Source organism: Eleginops maclovinus, chromosome 10 (genome assembly GCF_036324505.1).
Source record: "Eleginops maclovinus isolate JMC-PN-2008 ecotype Puerto Natales chromosome 10, JC_Emac_rtc_rv5, whole genome shotgun sequence".
Taxonomy (NCBI): domain Eukaryota; kingdom Metazoa; phylum Chordata; class Actinopteri; order Perciformes; family Eleginopidae; genus Eleginops; species Eleginops maclovinus.
The window spans coordinates 1439276-1466473 of record NC_086358.1 but is presented as its reverse complement, the minus strand read 5'-3'; the positions used below and the strand labels follow the sequence as shown (position 1 = coordinate 1466473).

The following is a 27198-nucleotide window of genomic DNA, read 5'->3' as shown; positions in this document are numbered from 1 at the left end:
TTCATTTTATTTATCAATTTCTTTTCTTCATTTGTTTGTACTACCGTTGTCCAGCAGTTGGCAGTAAAGTCTCCAAACCGACAACAAGAAATCGAAGATGAAGAACCCCTCGTCTGCGCATGCGTACTTTGGCATACCGGTTAGAAAACAATGGAGTCGGACGTACACACCGGACTGCCGTAAATAACGGAATTAAAAAGCACTTTTATTTACCAGTATTATAAAACAACAGCGGACATTAAACCCATGAAACTGTGAAACCGTCTACAAATGATTAAACTTTCAAATATACCTCTTTATATTGAAATAGTGCTGAGTAACCGAGTTCACCTGCTGTGTCTGATTGTCCTCTGAAGTGATTCTGCGTCTTTGTCTGTAAAATAGAAATAAAAGGTGAGTAGAAATCTAAAAATATTGCCTTTTAAAACGTTCTGATTATCTATTAAAAATGTATGTTGTAACGGTAAGAGGTCATATAAGGTCCTTTAGGGGCGCTGGCTGATGTAGTGGTGAGATGTATTATTGCATTTACTGTGTTAAATTACAATACACACTTCTAATTCACCTGGGTTAGCTATCCACTTTAAGGTCATTCTTTATTACGAGTTATTTAAATAGATCTGCGGAAGAGGGTTAGGGCCACATGAGAAACACGTGTTTTGGATGTGAGAACAAGGGGAAATAAAAACGGGGTTCTGACTTTAATCTCTGAATTCGGAGACTTTCAGGAATAAAATGTTCAGAAAGAAATACACATTCTTTCCCTCCAAATTCTCAGATTAAAGTCAGCATTCTGAGAAAAAACATCTGAGCTGTTATTTATTATTATTATTATTATTATTATTATTTATTATTTTTTAATATATTTATTGTTTATGTATTAGATATTTATTTATTATATGTTTTATTTCCTATTAATATTATTCACCATGTCTTTTTTATCTTTAGTATTCCTTATTAAGTTGTTAGCTGTTTTTATTTTCTTTCTTCTTATTATTTTATTTCGGTTTGAATCTATTATTTTTCTAAAAAGATGTATTAAATGTATGTCTTATATATTTAATACATTTATATTTTTTATTATGTATATTTTATTATTATTTATTATATATCTGTATTTATTCATTATATTGTATTACATGTATTTTTTATTTGTATTTTATTTATTATTATATATTTTATCTAAATTCAAATTCAAAACTCCCCAAAAAAAGTGAAAATACTCACCACACTTTGACATTTTCCTGCGTGTCACACGATGGGACTGTTGTCATATTTGATTCATAATTACATCCCCATCTATAATTGCTTATGTGGCTGTTGGTGTTTCCACTGTGTTTATAATTATCCTGAGCCGTTCAAATGTTAATGACAGGTTATGCTGAGTGTTCATTTCCCACCATTTATATGTTGTTTCCATGATTACTGTTCCGCCTGTGATTGGATAACAGTGAGAGGAGGGCGGGGCTTAGAGGCAAACGCATCTCCCAGCAGCAGCAGGACAGTCCTCCAGCTTCAGAGGACATGTCCAGCAATGGGAAGCTAGAAGAGCTTTAATCTTTAGATATCTTTACACATGTAACGTCCTCTATTCACAGATAACTGCAGAGGAAAATGTCAGAGGTCAGCGTACCAAAGCGCAAGGAGAAGTGCGAGAACTGCACCAACCAGGTGAGTTCCTGCAGCAGTATTTGTTCTGTTAACTGTGTGAATTCATTCATATTTAAAGCACATTTTCATGCAGTGTTTGGACATATTCTAGCACTAAACACCGCCTTTTCCAGGCATTTTCGTACTGTTACTGCTGTGTTTGCGACCCTTTAGTGACTTTATATTTAGATCTACATTGTATTTGTGCTTCTCGGAAGTAAAGCTGCATAATTGTGTCGAATTGCAGTAAGAAAGCTGCAGAATTAGCCTCTCAAATATGGAGATTGGCTGCTTTTATCTGTTTGATATCTTATTTACGTGCATATCTTTGGCTTTGGACTGATAAAACCAGACACTTCATACATCACCCGGTGGACTTTGAGGATATTTGACAAATAATGTAAACAATCACTAGTTGCAGAACTACTTTGGTTTATATATACCCGTCAACTCTCTTATGCATGCTAAATGTGAGAAATAATTGTGTGTTTAATATTAATTGACAGTGCAACAAGAAGCAGAGTGAAGATGGTGCACATTCACACCTGGAGAAAGAGGAGGTCAATGGACAGGTAATGCAAAATAAACCCTCCTGAGATATTCCTACATGTGTCAAAGCCAGTGTGCATTTATTCAGAATGGCTCAATACCACTTTTTGAAGTCTGATATCCGACACTGTGTTCTCTCTTCACCTGAACCCCGAAGCTTTTTTAGTCACACCTTTGTAGGGCTGCTTGTTAGCTCCGCCCCTCTTAGTCTCTGTTAGCTCAGAAATATGAGTCCCTGTTTGGTAAACACGCACTCAAGCTTCTGCAGGATTCACGGCACAGGAACTCTCACAGCTCTGTCAGATTCCTAGCGTCCACCAAGCATTGGAGGAGGGACGGCATCAACGGCATTATGGGAAGTGTAGGATCCAATGAGCAATGGTCAAGAAATGATAATACTGATATACACCTGAACATCAGCAGGAGAGGACTCTTTAAAGTAGAGACTCTACATACTGATATACACCTGAACATCAGCAGGAGAGGACTCTTTAAAGTAGAGACACTACATACTGATATACACCTGAACATCAGCAGGAGAGGACTCTTTAAAGTAGAGACACTACATACTGATATACACCTGAACATCAGCAGGAGAGGACTCTTTAAAGTAGAGACACTACATACTGATATACACCTGAACATCAGCAGGAGAGGACTCTTTAAAGTAGAGACTCTACATACTGATGTACACCTGAACATCAGCAGGAGAGGACTCTTTAAAGTAGAGACTCTACATACTGATATACACCTGAACATCAGCAGGAGAGGACTCTTTAAAGTAGAGACACTACATACTGATATACACCTGAACATCAGCAGGAGAGGACTCTTTAAAGTAGAGACACTACATACTGATATACACCTGAACATCATCAGGAGAGGACTCTTTAAAGTAGAGACACTACATACTGATATACACCTGAACATCAGCAGGAGAGGACTCTTTAAAGTAGAGACACTACATACTGATATACACCTGAACATCAGCAGGAGAGGACTCTTTAAAGTAGAGACACTACATACTGATATACACCTGAACATCAGCAGGAGAGGACTCTTTAAAGTAGAGACACTACATACTGATATACACCTGAACATCAGCAGGAGAGGACTCTTTAAAGTAGAGACACTACATACTGATATACACCTGAACATCAGCAGGAGAGGACTCTTTAAAGTAGAGACTCTACATACTGATGTACACCTGAACATCAGCAGGAGAGGACTCTTTAAAGTAGAGACTCTACATACTGATATACACCTGAACATCAGCAGGAGAGGACTCTTTAAAGTAGAGACACTACATACTGATATACACCTGAACATCAGCAGGAGAGGACTCTTTAAAGTAGAGACACTACATACTGATATACACCTGAACATCAGCAGGAGAGGACTCTTTAAAGTAGAGACTCTACATACTGATATACACCTGAACATCAGCAGGAGAGGACTCTTTAAAGTAGAGACTCTACATACTGATGTACACCTGAACATCAGCAGGAGAGGACTCTTTAAAGTAGAGACTCTACATACTGATGTACACCTGAACATCAGCAGGAGAGGACTCTTTAAAGTAGAGACTCTACATACTGATATACACCTGAACATCAACAGGAGAGGACTCTTTAAAGTAGAGATGCTACATACTGATGTACACCTGAACATCAGCAGGAGAGGACTCTTTAAAGTAGAGACGCTACATACTGATGTACACCTGAACATCAGCAGGAGAGGACTCTTTAAAGTAGAGATGCTACATACTGATGTACACCTGAACATCAGCAGGAGAGGACTCTTTAAAGTAGAGACGCTACATACTGATATACACCTGAACATCAGCAGGAGAGGACTCTTTAAAGTAGAGACGCTACATACTGATATACACCTGAACATCAGCAGGATAATGCACCTCTGAAATATACCTCCTGTGAGTAATGGACTCAGGATTTCTACCACTTCAAAATGTAAACAGTGTCCCACTGTGAAACCTGCAGGTCCCTGAAGGCTCCTCCCTGCTGCTGAGCTCCTGTCTGTCCTGTGACGGCTGTCTGTCAGAGGAGGAGAGTCTGAAGATCTCTCAGCAGAACCTGGAGGAGCTGGAGCGAGTGCTGGCGCTCAACAAGGTACTGTACTCAGCCCGGGTCATTAGGCTGTGGTTGTTCCGGTGCCTGCTTGCAGATAGGCTGCCTGGGAAGTCCTGATTGGTCCACCAACAAGCAGCCTCTGAACCCTGAGACTGTGGGGGAGTTTTCCACTCTGAATATCTCCCTCCGTTGTCTCTTCTCTCCATCAGAAGTGTGATGTGTCGAAGCACCGGGTCCTGGTGGCGTCGGTGTGTCCGCAGTCCCTGCCGTTCTTCGCTGTCAAGTTCGGAGTGGACATCACAGAGGCGGCGCACAAACTCTGCGGCTTCCTCAAGAGTCTGGGTGAGCGTTTAGATTTATATATATTATTGATATATTTTTCTTCTTTCATTCATTTTGATTTGATTTGATTTTTCATTTATTCAATTTAATTTGTTTTTATTTAATTAAAATAGTTTTATTTCATTTATTACCTTTTGTCTATTTTTATTTATTTATTATTATTTATTTTTATTATTTTATTTTTATTTATTTATTTTTATTTATTTATTTTTATTTATTTATTTTTATTATTTTATTTTTATTTATTTATTTATTTTTATTTATTTATTTATTTTTATTTATTATTTATTTATTTATTATTTTATTCTCTCCTGTGTTTCCTGACTTCTGTTGACCCACTACGGAACCACAGATGCACCAGCTCCCCTTTTCATATATCTGATCTTCCGCTCACCTCTCTGTCTTTGTTGTTGTTGTTGTTGTTATTGTTGTTGTTGTTTGTGTCTCCCTGCAGGAGTGCACTTTGTGTTGGACAGCACTGTGGCTGCAGGCTTCAGTATCTTGGAGAGTCAGAAGGAGTTTGTTCAGAGGTTTCGCCGGAGGAACCACGACTCCACCGCTCTGCCCATGTTCACCTCCTCCTGCCCGGGTAACGCTCCCTCTCTCGTCCCCCGTTTACTCCCCACGGTCTCCCTGTTTTCAGAGCCAATGAATCACTGCCCTAATGGACAGGAAGGAGAGGAAGAGGGTCTGAATTTAGATTTGTGGGTGTAATAATGGTGTTAATTTATCACAGAATCTCACGTAGCAACGCACAAACTAAAGTGTGAACAACTGGCTCTTTGCTGACGAGGGGAATGTGCTGGACTTCAGGTCGATGCAAATGTTGTGCTGTTTCTTGATTTTGCCATATCTAAACTTGTGTAAATGTGTAAGGGCAGTGAGTGAATGGTCAACAGAAAGGGGCAGAGCAGATTCCCCCTCTCTCCTCTGTCATCCATGAAACCGGCATCAAACCGGTGACCTAAATACCATCAAACCACACTAATATTGTAATAACAAGCATTTTGGCTCCTACGCTGAGTAAGGGGTGAAATAGGGGTTCATTTGTGCTCCTCTTCATCTTAGCAGAGCACCAAGAACAGTGTGGGGAAGTGCTCTCATTAGGGCTGTAATACTGACCTATATTCATACCAAAAGGGCCTTTCCTGCTGCACAGAGATGAGCCCTCGTGTTCTTCTGTATGTTCTGATGGGCTCACAGTTCTACAGACCCCCGTCATCAGGAGGAGTGAATGAGTGAATGAGTCTGGAGCCACAGCTGGTTCTATAGCAGAGATATCAGCGGTCCTGCGGGGGCCAGATAGAAGCTTCCACCACTCCCTTCATCAGAGGTGTGTGTGTGTGTGTGTGTGTGTGTGTGTGTAGATAGATAGATAGAAGATAGAATGGGAGGATGAAACCCTCTTTATTGTCACATGCACACAGCAGAGCACACACAGTGAAATGTGTCCTCTGCATTTAACCCATCCTAGTACTAGGAGCAGTGGGCAGCTATTGTGCAGCACCCGGGGAGCAATGGGGAGGGGGGATTGGAGGTGTCCGGTGCCTTGCTCAAGGGCACCACAGCAGGGCCTAGGAGGTGAACTGGGACCTCTCCAAGTAGCAGTCCACTTTCCATATTTCAAGTCTGTTCGGGGACTTGAACCGGCGACCCTACGATTCCCAGTCCAAGCCCCTACTTACTGAGCCTGTGTGTGTGTGTGTGTGTGTGTGTGTGTGTGTGTGTGTGTGTGTGTGTGTGTGTGTGTGTGTGTGTGTGTGTGTGTGTGTGTGTGTGTGTGTGTGTGTGTGTGTGTGTGTGTGTGTGTGTGTGTGTGTGTGTGTGTGTGTGTGTGTGTGTGTGTGTGTGTGTGTGTGTGTGTGTTCAGGGTGGATCCGGTACTCGGAGCGTGTTCTGGGCAGTTTGGTGACGCCTCACATCTGCACAGCCAGGTCTCCTCAGCAGATTATGGGATGTCTGGTCAAAGACTTCTTCTCCAAACAGCAGGTGAGCTGAGAGTCAGGGCTGTGTTTAAAAAGGGGGCGGGACATCTACGAGCGGTTGACCAATCACAGCAGAGCCAGTCAATCGTACAGCAATTAGAAAAATGCCCCACAGTCTCAAGATCTTGAAGTGTATAACACCTCCTCCTCTTCCTCCTCCTCCTCTTTCTCCTCCTCCTCCTCCCGTGTCTCTGAGCAGAAGCTGAGTCCAGAGAAGGTGTTCCATGTGTTGGTGGCTCCATGTTTCGATAAGAAGCTGGAGGCGGTCAGAGAGGAGTTTTACAACAGCCTGCTGGAGAGCCGGGACGTGGACTGTGTCCTCACCTCAGGTTCTCCTCCGTCTCTAAAATAATAACAACAACAACAACAATAACAATAATACAGCTGTTTTATATCGAGGCTCGGTGTGTCTCTGAGACCCCAGGAGTGTGTATGCATTGATTGGATTTGTTGGTGTTTCAGGGGAGATCTATTACCTGATGGAGCAGAGGAGGGTCTCAGTGGAGGAGCTGGACTCGGTTCCACTGGACCACGTGTGAGTAGATTTAGTCTTCATTGAAGAAAAACCTCAAATATTCTCTGCTGTTTAAAAGTTATCCATATGCAAACATATCTGAATAGATTAATTGAAATTGGGGTCAAAGCTTGTGGTTCCTTACTTAAAATAAGCAATACTTGTTTCCAATATCTAAATGAACCACTTTAGATCTCTGGGAACATTACATCTTTCTCTGCAAATGTACCTTTTTCATTTCAGTCATTCAGAGTATGTTAACACTTACCAGAGGTAGCACAAAGGAGGAGTCTGCAGTAGATAGTATAAATATAATACTGTGTGTGCAGGCTGGGGGAGGCCGGAGACGCGGCGCTGCTGAGGCACGAGGGCCGAGGATCCGAAGGCTTCCTGGAGCACGTGTTCAAACACGCTGCTAAAGAGCTGTTCGGTCTGGAGGTTCAGGAGGTCACCTACAAGACTCTGAGGTGAGAGGCAGGATGCTCAGATCAGTTTCTGTTAGTCTGTTCATCTCAACCCTGCGTGCTAATCCTCAACGTTTACGGTTTCTTTGTGATTTAAATTGCTTCTCAAAGCCAGAAAATCAATGGTCTGATGAGAACAGAAGAGGGATATTGTGTGGAGCAAGGGCTGCTTCTGTACTGTGTGTACAGGTGTATTCAGGAATCCAAATCTCAGGATGTCAGGGACTACTTTCACCCGCAGCTGTCAGCATTCAAAGACAAATATGAGCCCCTGAGTGACATGAACGCTGCATGAACACCGACATAAGTGATGTGGGTAAAGGTTAAAAACGCCGGATGTTTTTCTTTTGGTTGTTAGTTTAACATGTTGTACTTTCAAACATGTAAACTAACGTGCTTTATTTATGCAAATGGTGTGTATAACTACACAGGTTTAACCGTGGTTAAATGAAACTAAATAATATGTGTAAAAGCGCATCCTTCTCTTCCTTCTCCTCCTCCTCCTCCTCCTCTTCCTCGTTGGTTTTCCAGGAACAGGGACTTCCAGGAGGTGACTCTGGAGCGGGACGGGGAGACGCTGCTGCAGTTCGCTGCGGTGTACGGCTTCAGGAACATCCAGACCCTGGTTCACCGCATGAGGAAGGGCCGGGTCCCCTACCAGCTGGTGGAGGTGCTGTCCTGCCCCGGAGGTAACCAACATGATGCGAAACCCTATTTTATTTTTAAGAACCACTGACGTGTTTTATGTCGTATCATACAGATCCCTTCAGCTCGTGTTAACCGCTGACCTTATTTCAGAAAAACAACCAAACCCATATTTAAAAAGTAGAAAAGGGGAAGAAGTCATAAAAGGAGGACTCATTCCTGCACCACTCAGCCTTCAAATCTTCCCCCCCTCTTCTGCTGCAGGGTGTCTGAGCGGCCGGGGTCAGGCGGAGAGTGATGGGGGGGGCCGTGTGGATAAAGCTCTGGTGCAGCAGATGGAGGACGCCTACAGCAGCCTGCCGGTCCGCCTCCCCGAGCTGAACCCCGCCCTGCAGACTCTGTACCAGGACTGGCTGCAGGGCCACGACTCCACACACACACACACACTGCTGCATACACACTACAGCAGCCAGACACACACACAGCCCCCACACATGCAGTGGTGAGGAGGAGGAGGAGGAGGAGGAGGAGGAGGAGGGAATTGGACCATGTAGTTCTTCCTTTAGGACACTAGGGGAGACATCTGTATCTAAGACATGGAAGATCTACCTGTGCCAAAACCTGAGGAGAAACGAGGGTCCGGAGACAAGACAATACTCCCTGAGGAAGAGGAGGGAAGGAGGAGGAGCAATAAGCCACTGTGGAATAAAAACAAGCTTTTAGAGCCGGGCAATATGGATTAAAGCTGCACCATTAATGGGAATTTAATTGAAAATGCAATCTGGACTAATTCAAAATCCAAATAGCAGGATGCACAATATTTGTTTTAAGGATGTGATGTGGAAAAATAGCATATTGAAGTATTGATGAGCTGCAGAGACACCTGATAGACTCAGGGGGCGGGACAGCTCTAAGCCGTTGACCAATCACAACAGAGCTGAAAGAGGCGCTGCAGCACAGGAAGTATGAGGAACATAAAGAGCTTTCTGAACATTAAAGCATGGAGACATGTCCCAGGAGAGGAGCTCCATACAACGTACACAGTCAGATTGCAGCAGAAACATCAGTAATGTGCTCATAGTGACAGAGAAGGACTGTAATGCAGCCTGTGAACAAGTCAAATGTTATTTTAAAGGACCACATATGGAGGTCTATGGCCCGGCCCGACCTGGAAACTACATGTTTGGGTATTTCACATCGAAGTATCCTGATATAAATCACGTTGTTGCTCCTGAAAGATAATAACTATGCAACAGAGTGATCCTCATCTCAAACGTCCGTCCAATAGGAGCATTATGTTGTAAAAGGTACCAGACGTTTCCGTTCCACAAAGTAGAGTTTTATAAGTTGTTTGTTTGGGTGTTTTTGTCCTTTTTAGTTTTACAGAGCTCAAACATGTGAAGTATTCTGACAACAAGACTCTGTGGCCCCTTTCTGCTTCTGGTTACTCATCAAACTCCCTGTTCTGAATGTTAACGTCTGGAGATTATCCGATGGGTGAGGAATGAATGCCACAAAAGAAATTCCAATTATTGTGAATTTAAAGTGTATTCATATGTCCCAAAACTTTCTACAAGGCTCAAAACAGCTGCAATGTGTGTGTAAAATAAACCTTCAATGGTGCTTCATGGGTAAAGTGTGTATATGCTGAATCCATCAATGAATGAATGAATTAAAAATAAATTCAATCAGTTTTGAAAATAAAATAGTTGAAAAATTGCAAATCTTCTCCAGCTTCTCTGATTTTCTGACAGTCTGATTATGTGTGGGTGTTTAGTATCTAGCCGGTGACAGGACGCTATTAGCCCAAAGTAAAAAGCCCAAATTAAAGCACTTTATTGTCAGTATTCAAGCAGAACAAAGCCTCCAAAGTTGCATTGTATTTAAATTGAACTCACATTGCAAATATTAACGGAACGTGATGCTTTCCTGCAGAAGGCAATCACTTTAGCATGAACCTCTCAGTGATTTGTTGTCATTATGCGTGACAAAATTGACATTTCATGGTGCAATGTTTTACCATTTCACATCTTAGAGCATCTCAGAAGAAGCGTGAACAAGTGTGCAGACATATGAGGTATCAGGCAGAGCGAGATATTAGCAGCAGAAGCAAAAAGAAGGAGTGCTCTCCACACGGTAAGTAAACACATGAATGAAGTGTTTACTTTAACGCTGGCAGCTGACCAACACACACACTAGTTTCAAGTCTCAACATGAGAAGTTTTTCCGTCAAACTGAAACTGTTGAAATGCCAATCAGATAAATGGAATCAGACACAGACACAAAAGGATCAACATTTTCCACAGCAGGCTGAAACATTCAGCAGTTACACATCCCAGGAACACGGGTCTGATACACACACACAGTTCACACTCATTTATGCACTTTTTATACTAAACATGCAGAAAATGGAAACCTAGGAAAGGAAAGCACACATTATTCAAAATATATAAATATAAACTAACATGTTCACCGGTAGGAAAAGAATTGGACTGTATTAGGAAGCTCTTCATGGGGTCTTCTGCACCCCTCAGAGCTTCACATACTACCAGTCCTTCACCCATTCACACCTCATTCATTATAATGATCATTAACCCGTTGAGGTGGACTCACAGGGACTGTTGCACACATTTGGGGACTTTTGTTTGTGTTGTTATTTATAATTTGTTGTCCAAGAGATGCTGATTTGAAACCTTTAGGAAAAGTTAGGGGTCTGCCGGAGAGAGGGGGTTCATCCCAAAGCTTGCTGCTGTACCCCCTTCACCTCCACCTGCAAGAAGGGAGCCTTGGAGTGTGAGTCCAGAGTTCACTCTCTGGCTGAAGTGGGTAGGTTGTGATTTGGAGTCGTGCCAAATTCTCCATTGTAAAAGCCTTTGTCTCTAATTTTGATCCAACGGTCACATTCCTCTTAAGAGCACACCGTGAACAAGATGGCGCTTCATATACACTAAATAACATTTCAGACAAAATAAATTATATATATGTGTCTTGATGTCAGAGGTGACGGTGTAATATCCCATACCGGTGCTTCCTGCTCTGCAATCTATTCATCTCCCTCTGGCATTTCATGGGTTCCTTAACTCCCACGGATTCATGTCACCGAGCAGCATGGACTGACAGCTCCTCACCTTTCCTTTTCCATTCAGTGCTTTGATCCTTCCCTGAAGCGGCTCTTCAACAGGTGAGTTCAGCTCTTCATATGGGTTTGCTTTTCTAGCAGGATATAACATTATATAAATAACATTCTATATTTACTGCTTTCTATCAATACTCCTTCACACGTATTCTACAAATAATACCCTGCTTTATATTTTGAATGTTTATGTTTGACTTTCTTTTGAAACGCTATTTGATTTGATTTGATTGTAATTCCATTGCCTTGTTTTTATGCGGCTGCAACAGACACAGTTCCCAAATTGGGAATATATATAAAGTACTGCTATGTCTCTATATGGAGCACAGGGGGTCATTATATATTGTGATCAGATTAAAATAAGTTGATTAATTACGTTTCAATTGAACCTGATAATTAAAATCACAAACAAATTAAAATAGCTCAAATAAATATGTTTCTTGAGAGGATGCAATGGAAGAGATATTTGAAATGTGTTGTGTCTATTAAATAATAGTGTTCAAGGTTTGTTGTTTACTGAATATATTATATAATTAAAAGCTTACAGTTTTTTGTGAAGCTTTTTACAGTGTTTCATTATTTAAACACATGTGACAAAAACATGCAGGAAAGGATAATTGTTTGGCAGTTCTTATTTCTGAAGTTGTACAAAGAGATATCCCGTCTGTAGGAAACGTGGGGCACAGCTTTCAGGCTTCCAGGGATGATATCGCTGACGAGACATGTGGTGTGCACGGAGGGGAGGGGCTGTGTGTGTGCAGGCTATGTGAGAGAGACGCGTGACTGACAGAGAGACGGAGGGAGAGCAGGGAAAGGAAATGCAGCTTAACGAATACGATGCGTTTTTTTTAAATAGCGTTAAAAGAAATAATAATAACGAAACGCAGTGTGTGGAGGCCGGTGATGAATGTGTGGAGGCCGGTGATGAATGTGTGGAGGCCGGTGATGAATGTGTGGCGGCCGGTGATGAATGTGTGGCGGCCGGTGATGAATGTGTGGAGGCCGGTGATGAATGTGTGGAGGCCGGTGATGAATGTGTGGCGGCCGGTGATGAATCTGTGGCGGCCGGTGATGAATGTGTGGCGGCCGGTGATGAATCTGTGGCGGCCGGTGATGAATCTGTGGCGGCCGGTGATGAATGTGTGGCGGCCGGTGATGAAAGTGTGGAGGCCGGTGATGAATGTGTGGAGGCCGGTGATGAATCTGTGGAGGCCGGTGATGAATGTGTGGCGGCCGGTGATGAATCTGTGGCGGCCGGTGATGAATGTGTGGCGGCCGGTGATGAATCTGTGGAGGCCGGTGATGAATGTGTGGAGGCCGGTGATGAATGTGTGGCGGCCGGTGATGAAAGTGTGGAGGCCGGTGATGAATGTGTGGAGGCCGGTGATGAATCTGTGGAGGCCGGTGATGAATGTGTGGCGGCCGGTGATGAATGTGTGGCGGCCGGTGATGAATCTGTGGCGGCCGGTGATGAATCTGTGGCGGCCGGTGATGAATCTGTGGCGCACCGCCACGAATTAGTCTATGTGTGGGAAACACTGTCTATTAGAAGTGGATGTTCAATGATCAATTAACCATTTATTAAGGTAATGACATAGATAATAACAATGAAATAATGAAATGCTTATTCATGTTTATTTATTATGAGTAAGCTAAAGCTATCATTCAAATAAACAACAACAGCATTATATATAAAAATGCTGCTCTGATTGGTTGTCTGGCCAGCTCTGTTGTGATTGGCCCACCGCTTAGAGATGTCCCGCCCCTTAGCTTATCATGTACCATGTGTCGTAGCGCTAGCCAATAGAGGCGTGAGTGTTCCACAGTGATGTCACCATGTTCCTGGAGTAAACAAAGGGGTCCAATGGAGTATTTCAGACCCTTTACCTGCACAGAAACCTTTAGAGCAGAGTATAAAAGGGCCTCTTTAATATCTGGATTCTCTTTCTTCAGGTTTCTGCAGGCCGTAAAGCCTCCAGGATGACCGTCATGTGGCTGTGTTTGCTCTTTGCTGCTGCTCTGCTTCAAAGCACTGCCTCTTCAGATGGAGGTATTTTAAAACGCGATGAATAAACTGTAAACTAAATTAAAATAATTTAACTTACCCGCCTCTTTCCCTCTCGTCCTGAAGTGTCAGTGGAGTGCACCGCCCCAGAGGCAGAGTATGGAAAACCTGTGACGATAAACTGCACGATAAGCAACACCCTGAAGGAGGAGAATTGTACTTGTCTTAGTTATGCCTGGAATAACATGCATGGAAACATAAAGTGTGACTCCGGGAACTACACCTGTGACTGGGATAAAAAGAACTACCTGTCCTTGACCATCTCCAATTTCACAAAAGAGGAGATTTACACCGTTAACCTCTGGACGGACTGCGGGATGGCCAAATCATCTCACATCGAAGTAAAAGCTAGGATGGTCTCACCAATCAAAGATGTGTCTCCTGGTAAGTGTGTTGCATTCTGGCGCACGGCGGCCATCTTTGGAGGATAGCTTCTACAGCAACAGCTTTCATTTAAAAATGATGTGGCTGTTAAATCTTCACAACCAACCATGTTCAAAAAGGTAAAATTGAAAGGGTTTAGTGCCTCTTAGCTCGAAGTACAGGTTAGTCAACAGCAGAGGTGGGACCAAGTCACTGTTTGGCAAGTCCCAAGTAAGTCCCAAGTCTCAGCAGTCAAGTCCAAGTCAAGTCCCAAGTAAAGACAGAGAAGGGCAAGTCGAGTCCAAGTCCAAGTAACACCAAAGCCAAGTCGAGTCCAAGTCCAAGTCCCAAGCTTCTTCGAGTCCTGAACAAGTCATCATGTACTCTTCACTTAATAATGCCATTATCAGACTAACGATCACACAATTTCAACATATCAACCTAATCTTCAGTATTTTTTTATACATACAGATTAAACTATGCATATATTTTATATATCTGTATATACGCATGCGCCCAAAGACCTTCAAAGTATTGTGTGGGAATGGTGGGTTAGAAATGTATGAGCACGGAAGGCACCACTGTCATCCTAAAGTTGGTAAAGCGCCTTGACTAGTGAGGCATGGACTGTGTGGATGCATGTAACTGGCATTGATGCTTCAGTGGATGCCAGTTACAGTAGGTCAACATTTTGCTTAAATCACAAAGAAACCTAATATTTCAATAAAACAATGTTTAATCTGCATAACAATTAAGCAGCATGACTACACACAATGAAAGGTGCTGGGGGTAGGCGCTTGAGAGACAGACAGACAGAGAGAGAGACAGAGTACACCTCCCTAATCTTAGTTATTTGTGTACATACCTGCAAACTCAGAAGGGCTGAAAAAGGTGACAAACTAAACCGTTGTAGGGGGGTCTGGGGGCATCCCCCCCCACCCCCCCAGCCTTTGTACACGTTGCCTAGCAACGTCGCACATGCGCATTATATCATGCTCCGCTCCGAGTTATAGTAGTAGGCTATTCATGGGAAACGCATGAACAGCACGTTAAGATCTCGGCCAAGTCGTAATTAAAAGCAGTTCTTCATTATTTAAGTTAAGCGGCGGTAACGCCAGTGTTAAACACAGTGTTAAACAAGGTGTTAAACACGCAAATGCCGGTTGGTGTGCGTACGGTACTGAGTGTTTATCGGTCCACGGCCGTAATGAACGTGTCGCATTGGTCCATATGTAATGCGCACGTTCTGTTGTTCCCATTGGCATAGAGCTATTGAACATTAATTTTAACAAAGGATACGGATAACATATCGCCCACGGCAGTTTTGTCATTGTATGTATAGCCTATATTTGTATTACGCTATCATCATTCAACATGTAGAATGAACGTGTTATCTATAGAGTCGATTTACATAGATAATTCACAACCATGAACCTAATCTGGATCTTAAACCTGCCAATTGCAACTGAGAGAGACGCAGACCAGACGGACAGCTCTCGACTAGGCTTCCCTTCCGTGGCACAATTGCATCTTTTCCGTAGATGAAATCCGGGGAAATCGTGAATATTAATGAGGGGAAACCCGGGGATTATCCAATCACGCTGGTTAGGTCCCTGATCCAATCCAAAAAGGCCAAAATCCACCACATGATTGCATTGCTCGCACTTGCCTGCCGGCTCTCTCACTTTGCGGTCTTTGGGGCTTCGCAGGTTCGCATTGCAGGGAAGGATGTCCATGATCAGGAAATTTAGCTTTTGACTCGAGGCATGTCAAGTCATTACAAGTAAAAGAGGCAAAGTCCGAGTCAAGTCTCGAGTTAATAGTATTCAAGTCCAAGTCGAGTCGCAAGTCATGCCGAATTTGATCAAGTCAAGTCTGAAGTCATTAAAATCATGACTCGAGTCTGACTCGAGTCCAAGTCATGTGACTCGAGTCCACATGTCTGGTCAACAGGTTGGGTACGCTGGTGTCCTTCAAAGATGGCCGACATCGCATTCCCAGATGTGTGTAAAGTGTGCTTCATTATTACCCATCCAAAGTGTCGTTCAGACGTACAGAATACCCTGGACTGCTCCACAGGTTAAGATCATCTCTTTGTTTATATGACAGGTCCAACAGAGGTGCCCCCGGAGGCAACCAACCCTGTTCCAGTCATGTTGGGGATCCTCGCAGTGATTGCATTGGCCATTGTTTGTGCCCTGTTTGGAAAGAAAATTATGAAACGTATCAAAAACAGAAAGCCTCAGGAACACTGGACGGATCCTGCACACCAGATGGTATGACAAATAAAGAGCTGCAGGAATGAGTCCAGAAAGCCGGAAATGAGTCAGCTTTTCATCACTTCCTGTTCCCAAGTCTAAAACTCAATGCTTTTAAGTGTTTTGTTTTTGTTAGCCTGAAATAAGCTCTGTGGTTAACACAAACTGAAGAGATTTTTATTCTACGACATAAAATATGTGAGGAAATACCGCACTGGTGACTTTAAATACAGCGGTTTCTAACAAGTGTCTAAAGGAGACGACTAAACGCCATCACGCCCAACGTTAGCCTCCTTTAGCTTAGCGGTGGTGACGTGAGGTCATGTGACCGTGCTGTAGTTCCTCTATAGCCCAACGTTAGCCTCCTTTAGCTTAGCGGTGGTGACGTGAGGTCATGTGACCGTGTTGTAGTTCCTTTATAGCCCAACGTTAGCCTCCTTTAGCTTAGCGGTGGAGACGTGAAGTCATGTGACCGTGCTGTAGTTCCTTTATAGCCCAACATTAGCCTCCTTTAGCTTAGCGGTGGTGACGTGAGGTCATGTGACCGTGCTGTAGTTCCTTTATAGCCCAACGTTAGCCTCCTTTAGCTTAGCGGTGGTGACGTGAGGTCATGTGACCGTGTTGTAGTTCCTTTATAGCCCAACGTTAGCCACCTTTAGCTTAGCGGTGGAGACGTGAAGTCATGTGACCGTGCTGTAGTTCCTTTATAGCCCAACATTAGCCGCCTTTAGCTTAGCGGTGGTGACGTGAGGTCATGTGACCGTGCTGTAGTTCCTTTATAGCCCAACATTAGCCGCCTTTAGCTTAGCGGTGGAGACGTGAGGTCATGTGACCGTGCTGTAGTTCCTTTATAGCCCAACGTTAGCCTCCTTTAGCTTAGCGGTGGTGACGTGAGGTCATGTGACCGTGTTGTAGTTCCTTTATAGCCCAACGTTAGCCACCTTTAGCTTAGCAGTGGAGACGTGAAGTCATGTGACCGTGCTGTAGTTCCTTTATAGCCCAACATTAGCCTCCTTTAGCTTAGCGGTGGAGACGTGAAGTCATGTGACCGTGCTGTAGTTCCTTTATAGCCCAACATTAGCCTCCTTTAGCTTAGCGGTGGAGACGTGAAGTCATGTGACCGTGCTGTAGTTCTTTTATAGCCCAACATTAGCCGCCTTTAGCTTAGTGGTGGTGACGTGAGGTCATGTGACCATGCTGTAGTTCCTTTATAGCCCAACATTAGCCGCCTTTAGCTTAGCGGTGGAGACGTGAGGTCATGTGACCGTGCTGTAGTTCCTTTATAGCCCAACGTTAGCCTCCTTTAGCTTAGCGGTGGTGACGTGAATGTGTAAATATGTGTTAATAAAAAACTTCTGTGGGTTATATCTGTATATATTATATACAAGGGTTTGAAATAAAGGCCCCTTTAGTATTTCTGTAGCTTGAACCAATTTTATAAAATAGCATCATGAAGCCACTTAATGAATCCTGCACTAAAAAACAAACCATGTGAAAATGTTTTGTTGAACACTGTGAAACCGAGGTTTGCTTTGGCGAAATTATCCTTTTGTACGTGTAACATTTGGGGGTGTCAATAAAGTTTTGTCAATAAGCACTTTCAGTTCTTTGATTTAATGCACACACACACACACACACACACACACACACACACACACACACACACACACACACACACACACACACACACACACACACACACACACACACACACACACACACACACACAAATGATAAAGACACACCTTCACACTTCCTCTGTCAGTGTGTGTGCAACCTGCAGTGAGGGATGGAGACCCGCGGCTGGAGCTGTGTGTTGGGGTTCCTCTGCCTGCCTGCTGAGGTCCTGCTGCACACCTGGACAGGTAAGCGTGTGTGTGTGTGTGTGTGTGTGTGTGTGTGTGTGTGTTTGTGTGTGTGTGTGTGTGTGTGTGTGTGTGTGTGTGTGTGTGTGTGGGATACACAAGGAATACTGTTATTTGTGTTTAAGATCCAAAATGATGAAGATGTTTTGAAAGGTGAGGCTGAGTCACGTCTTCCTGTTTGTTTCCTGTTTTCAACCCTCTGAGCAGAACTGCATCTTTTTATTCTCTAAAACAATCATTCAAATAAAAAATCCTGCTTATTCATTCCTTTTTTAAAGTCAAATGTACTTCCATTTGACTTTAAAAAGCTGTGTTTCTGCAGAAAAATATCCTGTGTGTTCGACATGTATCAGTTTGAGCCTGAGACCTTATAAAGAAATATAGACTATATTTTATTTAACCGGAATACAACTGCATTTCACTATGTTGTACAAGGATTTACTACAGAAACATAATATATATAATAATCAGTCAAATAAATTAAATAAATCATCAAATCCAGTATTAAATGTTATTCCTAATATTAAATAAATATGTATAATTTTTGAGATATATTATCTTTTTTATTGCCTCTTTGTTTATAGATATACATTTTTAGTTGCTGTCCTCGAAATTCAAATAAACACATATTTTGTTTAACTCAGCAATGCAATATTTACATTTAACTGTGATTTCTACAAATACTGTGAATACATATTTAAGGAATCTCAGACGGACAACTACGAGAATAAACTGGGGTGGACGGAGTAACAGCAGCAGCAAAAGTACAGCATGTTGTTAAATCTGTTTAAAGTAGTGCATCCAAAGAGCATCTGTTAACCACATGTTGTCCAATTAAACCAAATCTGCTCCTTCAAAGCAATCAAAATAAATGTAAAGCAGCAAAAGCTCAGGGAGCACTTTTGTGCAGCAGTGAAGTAGAGCTCAGCAGGAAGTGAAAACACCCACAGAACCAGACGTCATGCACTTCTTAAAACACATCTATGTCTTAAAGACAACACTGACTGTTTTAAGCTCACGGTTAACTTCTATAACTGTGCATCACCACCTCGCATAGTGCAGGAAGTGTAGACCAGTCGTAGGTCTCAGCACTGGGGGGTTGTGAGAAGAGTCATGAGTCAAAAATATAAACTCATTTCTGCCTCTTGAACTTTCCTTCCTTTAAAAAATAAATGTGTTTTAGTGCATCCTGCAGCTGCCTTTACTAAAACAGATGGGAGTCTGGGGAGAGACCCACCAAATTCAAATGTATTAAACCTGCATCTGATAATTATACATATTATTTCAAGATAATCAGACATGACATATTATATATTTGAAAGGAATACAATTAGATGTTGCAACATGTTTGATTTCACCAACTAACTTTCAATTTAAGCCTGAATTTGCAACGTATTTTTAAAATATTTATTGTTGGTTTTTTAATATTTATTCATACAGTAACATTTATTTCAACATTGATTTATTATTATTATTATTATTATTATTATTATTATTATTATTATTATTATTATTATTATTATTATTATTGTTGTTGTTGTTGTTGTTGTTGTTATTATTTATTATTATGTTTTTTTACTGCACTAACACATTTTTACAATTGTATTTATTCATACAATAATATTGAAGTACTTATTATGATTTTATTATTTTAATTGATATATTTTTACCTATTATTATTATTTATTTATTTGTATTTCTGTATTTTTTAATACATTAAAAAAAGGGTGTCATCCTCTCAGCGTGTTTCTGATTAGAGGAATCAGACGATCCTCTTCTCCCCAACTGTTGCTCTTACTTGTTGTGCATACAGGCGGTAAATATAACTTGAACTTTGACCCATTTGTTTCATGCTGGTGGTTGAGAGGATTGCAGAACGGCCAGAAAATCCTGCTGCAAACTTTAATTGACAGCAGCACATCCTAGTGTTTGTGCCAGATCGCATCTCAGTTTCACAATCCCTGCCGATCGGTTTGGCTCAGAATAAAAACCTGGGTGTGTTTTGGTTCATAAATCACCAGCCAGAGCTGAAAGATGGGAGATGTGTCTCATTAGAGTACTAGTTATTGGACTAGTTTAAACTGTGGGCCCCTTTAAAGAGGGACTCTTTAAAGTAGAGACGCTACACACTGATATACACCTGAACATCAGCAGGAGAGGACTCTTTAAAGTAGAGACTCTACATACTGATATACACCTGAACATCAGCAGGAGAGGACTCTTTAAAGTAGAGACACTACATACTGATATACACCTGAACATCAGCAGGAGAGGACTCTTTAAAGTAGAGACTCTACATACTGATATACACCTGAACATCAGCAGGAGAGGACTCTTTAAAGTAGAGACTCTACATACTGATATACACCTGAACATCAGCAAGAGAGGACTCTTTAAAGTAGAGACACTACATACTGATATACACCTGAACATCAGCAGGAGAGGACTCTTTAAAGTAGAGACACTACATACTGATATACACCTGAACATCAGCAGGAGAGGACTCTTTAAAGTAGAGACACTACATACTGATATACACCTGAACATCAGCAGGAGAGGACTCTTTAAAGTAGAGACACTACATACTGATATACACCTGAACATCAGCAGGAGAGGACTCTTTAAAGTAGAGACTCTACATACTGATATACACCTGAACATCAGCAGGAGAGGACTCTTTAAAGTAGAGACTCTACATACTGATATACACCTGAACATCAGCAGGAGAGGACTCTTTAAAGTAGAGACTCTACATACTGATATACACCTGAACATCAGCAGGAGAGGACTCTTTAAAGTAGAGACTCTACATACTGATATACACCTGAACATCAGCAGGAGAGGACTCTTTAAAGTAGAGACTCTACATACTGATATACACCTGAACATCAGCAGGAGAGGACTCTTTAAAGTAGAGACTCTACATACTGATATACACCTGAACATCAGCAGGAGAGGACTCTTTAAAGTAGAGACTCTACATACTGATATACACCTGAACATCAGCAGGAGAGGACTCTTTAAAGTAGATACACTACATACTGATATACACCTGAACATCAGCAGGAGAGGACTCTTTAAAGTAGAGACTCTACATACTGATATACACCTGAACATCAGCAGGAGAGGACTCTTTAAAGTAGAGACTCTACATACTGATATACACCTGAACATCAGCAGGAGAGGACTCTTTAAAGTAGAGACTCTACATACTGATATACACCTGAACATCAGCAGGAGAGGACTCTTTAAAGTAGATACACTACATACTGATATACACCTGAACATCAGCAGGAGAGGACTCTTTAAAGTAGAGACACTACATACTGATATACACCTGAACATCAGCAGGAGAGGACTCTTTAAAGTAGAATCAGTTGAAGAATGTCAGAAAATGGTTGTCAGTACTCTTTTTTTTCTCCTGTCAGAAACCTTTATTTTGATTTCCCTCCTGATGTTATGGAGGCTTCTGTAACAGTTCCTCTCTTCTGTCAGTTTCTCAGGAGCCCTCCTCCATCTCCATAAAGAAGGTAAACTCCTCCGCTGAGATCACCTGCTCCTCCTCTCTGTCCGACCCCGTGAACCTGATCCTGGAGAGGAGGTTTCACAGCGGAGAAGAGGTCATGTTCCTGTATTTAAAAAATGGAAAAATAGCAAAGAAAACCCCGAATGCAGAGTTTAAACCCCGGGTTCATGTATCAGAACGAAAGCAGCTGGATGGAGGCCTTGGTATCACCTTTAAGATCTCTCTGCTGCAGCTTCACGACACCAACCTGTACTACTGCATCTGGACCTACATGTACGAGGACGTAAGCCCTATGAAACTGCAAACCAATGGCACCATCATCATAGTCAGAGGTAAAAACAACCAGTCCTAACTGTTTGAATATGCACAGGCTGCGCATTTAAAGAGTCCTCTCCTGCTGATGTTCAGGTTTATATCAGTATGTAGAGTCTCTACTTTAAAGAGTCCTCTCCTGCTGATGTTCAGGTGTATATCAGTATGTAGAGTCTCTACTTTAAAGAGTCCTCTCCTACTGATGTTCAGGTGTATATCAGTATGTAGAGTCTCTACTTTAAAGAGTCCTCTCCTGCTGATGTTCAGGTGTATATCAGTATGTAGCGTCTCTACTTTAAAGAGTCCTCTCCTGCTGATGTTCAGGTGTATATCAGTATGTAGAGTCTCTACTTTAAAGAGTCCTCTCCTGCTGATGTTCAGGTGTATATCAGTATGTAGTGTCTCTACTTTAAAGAGTCCTCTCCTGCTGATGTTCAGGTGTATATCAGTATGTAGTGTCTCTACTTTAAAGAGTCCTCTCCTGCTGATGTTCAGGTGTATATCAGTATGTAGAGTCTCTACTTTAAAGAGTCCTCTCCTGCTGATGTTCAGGTGTATATCAGTATGTAGAGTCTCTACTTTAAAGAGTCCTCTCCTGCTGATGTTCAGGTGTATATCAGTATGTAGAGTCTCTACTTTAAAGAGTCCTCTCCTGCTGATGTTCAGGTGTATATCAGTATGTAGTGTCTCTACTTTAAAGAGTCCTCTCCTGCTGATGTTCAGGTGTATATCAGTATGTAGTGTCTCTACTTTAAAGAGTCCTCTCCTGCTGATGTTCAGGTGTATATCAGTATGTAGTGTCTCTTTATGTTTCTCATACTGCCTGTGCTGCAGCTCCTCTTTTCACCCTCTGTCTGAAACCAGAGGCCAGTCTGCTCTGATTGGTAAGCTGGCCGGCTCTGTTGTGATTGGTCAACCTGCTTAGAGATGTCCCGCCCCTTATCCTATCACGTGCAATGTGCTGGAGTGCTAGCCAGTAGGGGCATGAGTGGGTACATAGTGATGTCACTATGTTCCTGAAGTAAACAAACTACTTTAACCACATTTTACCGCACACTCAATAAGTGTTGTTCTACTAGTGAACTGTGGTGATAGTACTTGATAAAAAAACACCATTTGTAAATTAGCGCTGTATAACATTTATTTGTTATTTACTCGTAATTTACTTCCAGAGAGAGAGCTGCAGGAGAACTGCGGAAGTCACACGATGAATCTCGTCCTGATCGGATTCAGTGTGACAGCGTTCATCATCATCCTGTTCCTCTGCACTGGAGCCATGATTCTGAGACGCAAACGAGTGAGTAAAACTATTAAAATATATATAGATATAGACAACTTTAAGAATACATTTAAGACAATAGAAAGTATTTAACACAAGATGGACCTGCTGTCGATATCCTGCAGAGAAGATGCTGCTGAGGACATTTTCAGACCAATTTTTCCTTTTGTTATTATTGTTATTTATTTTGATCCTTCATTTAGAAAAGACGCTTTCAGGCCAAAGGCTTTCAGTTTCACATTTATGGGCAAAATAGGTAAAAATAAATAATCAATGTATTTTTCTTTTCTAATTAACAAAAATAAATCTGGTTTTATTGATTTTGTCTTTTGTTTCTTATTTAAATTTTCTTTTCAATGTTTTAGTTCCATATGTTTCGACTCTCACTTAAATTATTATTGTATTTATTACTTATTTTGTTTGTCCTTACTTCAACATTTAAGGAGTTTCAATAAAGCAGGCTTTTTCTTTGTTTTTCTGCAGTTTAAGAAACGCTTCATCCCGGGTCGACCTGTTGAAGCCCCCCGACCCCCCAGGCCTCAGCACCTCTGTCCTCAACATCAGCCGTACTTAATGACGTCCGTCAGCACTCTGGACTTCAGGGGGATCCTGTAGAGATGTCATGGAAATGGGAAAGCTTTAAAAGATATGATAATATTTGAAAAAATGAATACAAGTTAAATTAAATTGGAGAATTGGAGAATTTGAAACATTAAAAATTCACAACATTTTAAATTAAAAAAATTCTAAATTTACCAAATTTACCAAATCCTTAACTGAATATGTACATGTGTGTAAATCAGGAATGAGGTTTAATATTTTTGAAGTCTCAAATGTGATCCTGAAATATGTGATGTGTGGGATGGAGTGTTGTGCAGCGAGAGGCTGAATATAAACACACGTGGTTTTTCTGTTTTGCGTTGGTTGTTTCTGTTGCTGATTTTGAGTTTCTCACAGTACATCTTTCCTTTGATTTATTTTGAGTCATCAGCAGCTGAGACGTGTCTCAACCTTTGCTATGTTTTCCGTTTCCTTTAAAATACGACAGTTTGTGTTGTTTATCTTTACAGAAAGCCAGTAGAGACCACATCCTGTAGCCTTTCAGATGCTGGTGAATAAAAAACTGCAGAGCAAGCACTCTGGGTTTTCAGTGGCATTAAAGGTTTTTAGGTATTTTCTTTGTGACTCAAAAATGTTGAGTTTGAACTTCGTTTCGTTTGATTTGACTTTTTGTTTTTACTTTCAGGAGCCATTTATAAAATTGGCAAAGCAGAACTTTAATCACCATTAGAGTGTGGGACAATGATTGTTTGTATTGTATATTTGTGCCTGTTCATTATGACTTGAGATGTTTCTGATTGGGCTACAGACTGCTCATGTAATTTCAGAGGTTCATGCAAACTTTTTACATGTTGTTTTTTCTACACATGTTCCTTCAGTTACTCTGTCCATAACAAATAATCAAATAAATGTATATCTGTCGTATTACAGATGTTTCTTTGACCTTGTGTTTGAATATCAAGAAATGCATGTCAGGGACAAATAATTCCTAAGAGGTTTTATTAATAATGATAATAACAATAATAATATTATTAATAATACTAATAATAATATTATTATCATTATTAATAATATTATTATTATTAATAATATATTATTATTAATAATAATATATCATTATTAATAATATTATTATTATTATCATTATTATTAATAATAATGATAATAATAATAATAATATTATTATCATTATTAATAATATTATTATTATTAATAATATTATTATTATTAATAATATCATTATTATTAATAATAATGATAATAATAATAATATTATTAATAATAATATATCATTATTAATAATATTATTAATAATAATGATATATTATTATTAATAATAATATTATTAATAATAATATATCATTATTAATAATATTATTATTATTATCATTATTATTAATAATAATGATAATAATAATAATAACTTATATAGCGCCTTTCATGGTACCCAAGGTCCCTTTACAAATAGGGAGGGGAAAAGGGGAAAAGGGGAGTGGGGGTTAGGGAGTATTTATATTACTATTATTGTTATTATTTATTTTTCTGAACTTTGATAGAAAATACAAACTTGTTTTTCATACTGAATTAATAACAACAATTAGGTAGGTAAGGAAAAATTGGGTTTGATTAAAAAAAAAAAAAGGGAGGGAAACAATCAAATAAAAAAACAAATACTGAAAAAGAACATTTACATTATAAACAGAAAATAAATACTATAGACGCGGATGAAATTGTTGGTACCCTTCCGTTAAAGAAAGAAAAACCCACTCTGAACGTCAAACTGACAAAAGTCAGAATAAATACAAATGTGTTGAAAAATAGCGAATGAAAATCAGACATGGCTTTTAAATTGGGGTTCAACAGAATCATTAAAAAAAACAAGATAATGAAACTGACCTGGACAAAAATGATGGTACCCCTAGAAAACACTGAAAATAGTTTGACCACAGGGTCATGTTTAACTAAGGTGTGTCCTGTAATTAACATCACATGTGTCTTCAGACTTCAGTCTGCTTATTTAAAGGTTGAACAGCAGTCACTGTGCTGTTTAGTATCATGGTGTGTACCACAATGAACATGGAGCACAGAAAGCTAAGGACAGAGTGCTCCTGGGACTACAGCTGCACATACTATTCAGAAGTTTAAGGTCCATGGGACTGTAGCCAACCTGCCTGGACGTGGCCGCAAGAGGACAAATGAGGACAAATTGAAGAGACGGATGATACGAATGCTAACCAAAGAACCCCAAACAACTTCCAAAGAGATTAGAAGTGAACTCCAAGGTCAAAGTACGGCAGTGTCAGATCATCCGCCGCTGTTTGAGCCAAAGTGGACTTAAAGGAAGACGACCGAGGAGGACAGCACTGTTGAAGCAAATCATAAAAAAACCAGACTGGAATCTGCCACAATGCATGTTGACAAGCTTCTGGGAGAATGTCCTTTGGACAGATGAGACAAAACTGGAAACTTTTGGCAAGTCACATCAGCTCTATGTTTACAGATGCAGAAATGAAGCACACAAAGAAAAGAACACTATTGTGAAACATGGAGGAGGCTCGGCTATGTTCTGGGGCTGCTTTGCTGCATCTGGCACAGGGTGTGTTGAATCTGTGCAGGGTATCATGAAATCTCCAGACTATCAAGGCACTCTGGAGCGAAATGTGCTGCCCAGTGTCAAAAACCTTGGTCTTATTTGCAGGTCATGGGTCCTCCCACAGGATAATGACCCAAAACACACAGATAAAAACACCCAAGAATGGCTCAGAACAAAACGGTGGACCATTCTGAAGTGGCCTTCCTTGAGCCCTGATCTAAAACCTATTGAACATCTGTGGAAGAGGCTGAAACATGCCGTCTGGAGAAGGCACCCTTCAAACCTGAGACAGCTGGAGCAGTTTGTTAACTAGGAGTGGGTCAAAATACTTGTCGACAGGTGCAGGACTCTCATTGAGAGTTACAGAAATCACTTGATTGCAGTGATTGACTCAAAAGGTTGTGCAGCAAAATATTAACTTAAGGGTACCATCATTCAGTATTTTGTTTTTTAAAATGATTCTGTTGAACCACAATTCAAAAGCAATGTCTGATTTTCATTTGTTCATTCATTCAACACATTTTTATTTATTATTACTTTTGTCAGTTTCAAGTTATTTCAGTGACCATCGTGGGTTTTTCTTTCTTTAACGGAAGGGTACCAAGAATTTCGTCCGTGTCTGAATATTATTATTGTACGTACAGTGCAGTAATATAAAATAATTAAAAAACCTTATCGCATGCCTTTAATCTCTGCATGTTTGATGATTTGATAAAAAAAAAAGAAAAACAGGGCAAAAAAAGAAAGAAAGAAAAAACAAAATATTGACCTAAAAAATAGAAAAATTTAATTAAAAATAATAAAATAAAATTATTTTTATTTTTATTTTTAAGGTATTAATAAAATGGATTTTATTAATTTTAAAGTAAATCAATCATTAAATATCAATAAAAAAATACAATAAAATCTATTTGTAAAAAATCCAATCCATTATTATTATTATTATTATTATTATTATTATTATTATTATTATTATTATTATTATTATTATTATTATTATTATT

At 40.5% G+C, this 27198-nt stretch overlaps 2 protein-coding genes across 2 annotated transcripts; both read left to right on the top strand.

The window, feature by feature from the left end:
• Window positions 1-119: 119 nt before the first annotated feature.
• Window positions 120-9963, top strand: narf (nuclear prelamin A recognition factor). The gene is made up of 12 exons (XM_063892701.1): window positions 120-393; window positions 1599-1671; window positions 2157-2222; window positions 4200-4328; window positions 4499-4631; window positions 5086-5220; window positions 6502-6620; window positions 6816-6945; window positions 7079-7151; window positions 7460-7597; window positions 8126-8283; window positions 8504-9963. The coding sequence occupies exons 2-12, from the start codon at window positions 1615-1617 to the stop codon at window positions 8743-8745; spliced, it is 1380 nt and encodes a 459-aa protein (XP_063748771.1). The 5' UTR covers window positions 120-393; window positions 1599-1614; the 3' UTR covers window positions 8746-9963.
• A 7786-nt stretch (window positions 9964-17749) lies between these two features.
• LOC134870835 (uncharacterized) lies at window positions 17750-24528 on the top strand. The gene is made up of 4 exons (XM_063893276.1): window positions 17750-17923; window positions 21419-21781; window positions 22934-23058; window positions 23524-24528. The coding sequence occupies exons 1-4, from the start codon at window positions 17848-17850 to the stop codon at window positions 23653-23655; spliced, it is 696 nt and encodes a 231-aa protein (XP_063749346.1). The 5' UTR covers window positions 17750-17847; the 3' UTR covers window positions 23656-24528.
• Window positions 24529-27198: the final 2670 nt, after the last annotated feature.

Bases quoted from the DNA above. Each gene is read 5' to 3' on its own strand.
- LOC134870835 (XM_063893276.1), top strand. From the start codon at position 17,848: ATGGAGACCCGCGGCTGGAGCTGTGTGTTGGGGTTCCTCTGCCTGCCT. The intron at 17,924-21,418 runs GTAAGCGTGTGT...CTCTTCTGTCAG, and splicing joins CCTGCTGCACACCTGGACAG to TTTCTCAGGAGCCCTCCTCC. The intron at 21,782-22,933 runs GTAAAAACAACC...ATTTACTTCCAG, and splicing joins CACCATCATCATAGTCAGAG to AGAGAGAGCTGCAGGAGAAC.
- narf (XM_063892701.1), top strand. From the start codon at position 1,615: ATGTCAGAGGTCAGCGTACCAAAGCGCAAGGAGAAGTGCGAGAACTGC. The intron at 4,632-5,085 runs GTGAGCGTTTAG...GTCTCCCTGCAG, and splicing joins CGGCTTCCTCAAGAGTCTGG to GAGTGCACTTTGTGTTGGAC. The intron at 7,152-7,459 runs GTGAGTAGATTT...CTGTGTGTGCAG, and splicing joins TCGGTTCCACTGGACCACGT to GCTGGGGGAGGCCGGAGACG.